This window comes from Phaseolus vulgaris, chromosome 11 (assembly GCF_000499845.2).
Source record: "Phaseolus vulgaris cultivar G19833 chromosome 11, P. vulgaris v2.0, whole genome shotgun sequence".
In the NCBI taxonomy this organism is placed as follows: Eukaryota; Viridiplantae; Streptophyta; class Magnoliopsida; order Fabales; family Fabaceae; genus Phaseolus; species Phaseolus vulgaris.
This window is the reverse complement of record NC_023749.2, coordinates 5,952,360-5,957,588: the sequence shown is the minus strand read 5'-3', so window position 1 is coordinate 5,957,588 and position 5,229 is coordinate 5,952,360. Positions and strand designations below refer to the sequence as shown.

The following is a 5,229-nucleotide window of genomic DNA, read 5'->3' as shown; positions in this document are numbered from 1 at the left end:
ACTTTGCTTTCAAAATATTTTAAATTCTTACGACAAAGATTCATTAGAATTCAAAATATCCTTTTAATTTATTTTTTGTCTACATCAGATTCATTGTCTTTTAAAATTCACAATTTTTTTATATAAAAGTGGAATTTTAAAAGGATCAATTCAATACATCAGTAAGTATTTTCATGGTATTTACAGAAAATTATTAACTACCTAATTATGTAACTCAATATTTATTTATTTTAATTTGGTATATATAAACTTGTTCTCGAACAGGTTTGTGATCTAGAGAACGATTGCTCCTGCTTCCACCTTCGGTCAGTTTACGATTCTCCAAGCTCTCCGTTACACCTTCCTCCTCTCGGTCGTTTGGCTCCACAGGCAGGGATGGTACCTGCAGAAGACACTTCAACGTTCAAGTCAGCCGGGGTGAGCACGGTAGATAATGACATACATTTCTCCTTAGGATGCGTGTTATTTATATTACCTTAACGGGTCTTCGTTGATGGGTCGGATTAAGGATTTGGTTCGTGTTTAGTGTTGTGCTAAACAACCCTTAACCACAAATTAACTCTGCTGACTTGGTCAATCCTTGACTAAATGTTAGGGGTTGGTAGGCCATGTGGCATCAAGTGGTCACCTCGACTTTGCTTAGACGGTGACCTGGTTAGAGTCCTAGTCGACTCAACAAATCGTCCGGTCGTACCAGTACAAAATTCAATCTCAAAAATAAGGTAATATGTTTATCTTCTTCATATTTTGTTTACTATTTATGTCTTCCATTAGGTAATATCTTTGGGCAGACGTTATTAAGATTTTATCTTGTACTTGACACAGAATTATTTCTAAGGTAGTTCGGATATTAGGAAATTGTAACATAGTAGAAACTAAAAAAAATTCTTCCGATCGTATTTAACTTTTGTAAAATATTTAAAATTTATATTTTTACTGAAAACAACCAGGCTAATATATTTTTTATATGAACTTTGCCTTAAGTAGTTAATATGAAGGTTGCATTTATATTTCACTGTAGTGCCTAATTGCAGAGAACAAATTTTCAAAATGTGTTTCAGCCCAGCACAAGTCGTTTGCTTTGCATCTATACATTGGGAAAAAATCAATATTGAATGAATCTCACGACCCCCGCCATAGAAAGCTGGGGGTAGAGTTAGACATGCAATCTCCACAATGCATGGAGTCTTGGATTACTTGTTATAAAAGGTTCAGACACTACTTATCACACACAAATTTATGAAGAATGACAAGGTTGAGTGCAAGTCAGCATCATGATCATTATACATGTAATTTTTCCTCCATGTTCTTGGAGAGTAATGTTGCCTCCAATTTGTAACATTTGTCATCAACCACAGCAAGCAGATTTTTGTGCAGCTTCCCCGACTCCACCTGATTGGTCTTGGTTGATTTTGATTGTTGATGGCTGCAATGAAAATATCAACTTCAGAGAGGAAGAGGGAACTATTAAGACATTAAAGTACTGAGAGGAAGTTCAAATACCTCTGCCTTGGAGTCAGTGTCAGCCAACCTTTGTTTTATATCTCTTGCTATTGAGAAGAAAACTTCCTCAACATTTAGATTTGTCTTTGCACTCTGCAATGGTATTTTTCATGAGCATAATAACAAAGAAGTTTAGGGGTTTCCACATTTTCTGGTACACACCACTTACAGTTTCAAAGAATTTGATTCCGTACTCATCGGCCAGTGCTTGGCCCTTGGATGTAGGCACAACCTTAAAAGAGACGGGAAGGTATATTACGATCACAAACATTTCAAGTCTGACATGCATGCACATATGGCATCTCAAATCAAAACTCAACCCCTTTCTAACCTCCACATCCCAGCAAAACAGTTGAAAATTCACTTGCAGTAACAGGGTTCTCTAACACCATCAATGATGAAATTTAACCATAAGTTGTAACTTGCATAACAATGATGGAAGAACATTTGATAACAGTATTGGTTATTTTTCCAGGCCCTTTTGCTCTTAGTTCTACAACCTTGTTCAAATGAAATTGGTGTTCGAAGTATCTTTTTACTTTCCTCATTCAAGTTGTAGAAGGTACAATGAAAGAGAAATGAAGAGGTTTCATCAAACATGACCAATGCTATCTTACTCTTTTGCTTTCATCCATATCAGCTTTGTTCCCCACCAGTATTTTGTTAACATTGTCTGAAGCATGTTGCTCAATATTGCGAATCCAATTCCTGATATCTAAAATAAGTAGAAGCAGAATGAATATTCCAAATGCAAAAAGCATTTAAAGTTTGAAGAGTTATTCATAGATTTTCAAATTTCGAACTTAAGTAACAATTGAGAACTTTACTGCTAAATGATGCTTCATCTGTAACATCGTAGACTAATAATATGCCCATTGCACCTCGATAGTAAGCTGCGAAAACAAAATACAAAAAAGATAGGTAACACCAAAAACTTAAATGATAAACACTCCCACTTGTACGTTTTTTATATATAAAAAAGTTTAAAAAATACAAAAAATACAAAAAATTTAAGGTAGCATGAATGAAACGACAGTAATGGACGGTTTTTCTGAAGTTTAACTCTTGGTAGTGGACAAATTAATACAAAGGGGATGTTTAGAAGTTGTTTTTTGGAAGGGAGGGCAAATTTTTCATTTTTAGTCAATACTCTATAATTTATTTATTGTAAATAAAAGAAACAAAGTAATAGATTAGCATGAACTTAAAGCATTAGTTTTTTGTTTATTATCTATCTTAATTTAAAATAAAACATTTGTCAATCCTTTCACTCCCCTCCAAAACCTAACTCACATATCCTAAATGAATCTCTGTAATATTCATCTCATGTAAATTGAACAAACTCTCGTTGGCTCTAGTCTCTTGTATCTTTAACATTTAATAATTAACTTGAGAAAAAAATCTACATGGAAGTTATATTATCCCTACAGAAACTTTCTCACCAACAAAAAGTTATGCAGCAGAAACAATGGTGATAAAAAAGATATAGCAAGAAGAGACCATTTTAAGGTTCAAAATAATGGATATCCCAGGATCCAATTTTTGTCATATCCTTGGGATTTGGAAGTATCATCTCCAAACTAGAACAATAAGCTGCCTCTATGGTCTAACATATCATATTTGACACTCAATAAGAACTATGATGTTTTCACTGATTACTTCCCTTTCTTTTCCGGACTTTTTTTCTCTAATTTTTCTTCAAGCTTATATTTTTTTTTCTATACTATATCTCCTATTTTCCATTTTTTCACCACCTTTAAGTCCTACATCAGGAAGAGCCACAAACCATATGTCAACTGCTATGAAACGAATTTCCAAGTCTCACATACAATGATACTAAAATCAATATAGCAATACCCATAAATCTTACCAGTTGTAATTGTCCGAAACCTCTCCTGCCCTGCAGTGTCCCAAATTTGGAGCTTGATCCGCTTGCCATCAAGCTCAATGGTTCTTATCTTAAAATCAATGCTACATTAGGAAGGTGGGCCTATTGGTGTTAGAGAGAGAAGCTTTTGGCAAACAAAATTCTATACTTTTACTCCTAAGCTGTAAAAAACATACCCTATAGTTGTGATGAAACTAGTAGTGAAAGAACCATCAGAAAAACGCAGAAGGAGACAACTTTTTCCAACACCTCCAAAAATAAAATAAAAAAACATGAGATGTTAGCTTGCATATAGTTTCAAACAAAAGCTACACAATTATTCCATTGTGATAACTAGGATGCCAACTAAAATACTTCCAACCCTTTGCGAAACCTCAACAAATGCCATAATTTTTGGAGCTTAATTTATGAGCACCACTAGTGTAAGAAACATTATACTATAACCCAATCACTGATCATGTTAACGTATTCAATTATTCTAATTACACATAGTCATTCCGTCATACAAGTTAGTTTGTGATTGGATGATAGAAATCGTTCACAGTATCAATATACATTTATCACTCTAGCTTTTGTTGGGAGAAAGGAAATTAAAGGTCTCATCTCATGAACACAAGAACATCTTGCAGATGCAATTAGACCATTGAGGGCTTATTTTGGCAACCGAAATTTTGAGAATTAAACAAATTATTAATGGATCAAAGAGAAGGCTAATTTCAAATGATAACCACCCAAGTCAACACAAAATTTGCAATCCAACCTCTTTCACCCAAAATTTGCAGCACAATAACACAAACAATAAATTCAAATGCTGACTCGAACCAGATCATGAAAAGAACAATTTTTGCCACGGTTTAACACCAATCCCATTTGAAAAAGATGCATTTGCAGAACTCCAAACTCAACGATTCAATATATAGAGAAAAAAAAAATGGTGGAATGACAAAAAGGGAACCCCTAGTGAAAGAACCATAATTTATGATTACAAAGAAATCGCATGTTCCCCTTGTGTTTGATTTTACAACATTTGTTTTGCCTACAAATTAATTTGAAAAAGAAGAAGAGTCTACCGCTGTCACCAATCAAGAGAAGCTTTATGAGATAATCATAATCGGCACGAGCCCTTGGAGATGGAGCAGCCATCAACTCTCAAGTTGTAATTTTGTTTGGAATGAAAGGAAGAACAGGTCTGAAGAGTATGGAAAATGGTGTTGAGTGTGAGAAAAATGGTGAGATCGATAATGGAAGAGAGAGGGATCTCGTCCAAAACTCACTCGTAAGTGAAGAAAGATGGAAAATTTAGAGAGAAAACACCGGTGCTTAATTTTGTCTCATTTCATTTTATTTTATTAAAAAGTAAAAATGAAAAGAGAAGAGTAGGAGAACATATGTTTACAACCTTCTTCTTCAACCATTATATTTTAACATTCAAGTGTAATTTGTTTAAATTTTATGTTAGACTTAGCAAAGTTTACAAACTATTTTCAATTTTTTTAATATATTAATATATTAAATCATTCATAGTCTATGAAGTTCAGACACTTCTCTTAAATGGCGTGTAAGTTTTGGATACATGAACACCGACACTTGTAGGACACACGTATCCATAAAGTGTCCAATTCAAAAAATATTTGTTAAATTTTTTATAATTCTAGTACAATTTTAAAAAAGAAAAATACATTAATTTTATAAAACTCAAACTTATTGTATGAATTTTTATTATGATTATAAAAATAAGAAACAAATCATTTTGAACTAGTCATGAACAACATTTTTTGCTCCAAAAAAATATCTGAAATATACTTGTGCACATAAATCTTTATTGTCAATTTATATAA

General features: G+C 33.2%; 1 protein-coding gene across 1 annotated transcript; it reads right to left on the bottom strand.

The window, feature by feature from the left end:
• Positions 1–1,090: 1,090 nt before the first annotated feature.
• Positions 1,091–4,749, bottom strand: LOC137822334 (ras-related protein RABE1c-like). The gene is made up of 8 exons (XM_068627238.1): positions 4,462–4,749; positions 3,568–3,640; positions 3,374–3,474; positions 2,331–2,396; positions 2,121–2,218; positions 1,673–1,735; positions 1,504–1,596; positions 1,091–1,426 (listed from the first exon to the last, which is right to left on the bottom strand). Exons 1-8 carry the CDS (start codon positions 4,532–4,534, stop codon positions 1,349–1,351), a joined length of 645 nt encoding a protein of 214 aa, XP_068483339.1. The 5' UTR covers positions 4,535–4,749; the 3' UTR covers positions 1,091–1,348.
• Between the last annotated feature and the right edge of the window lie 480 nt (positions 4,750–5,229).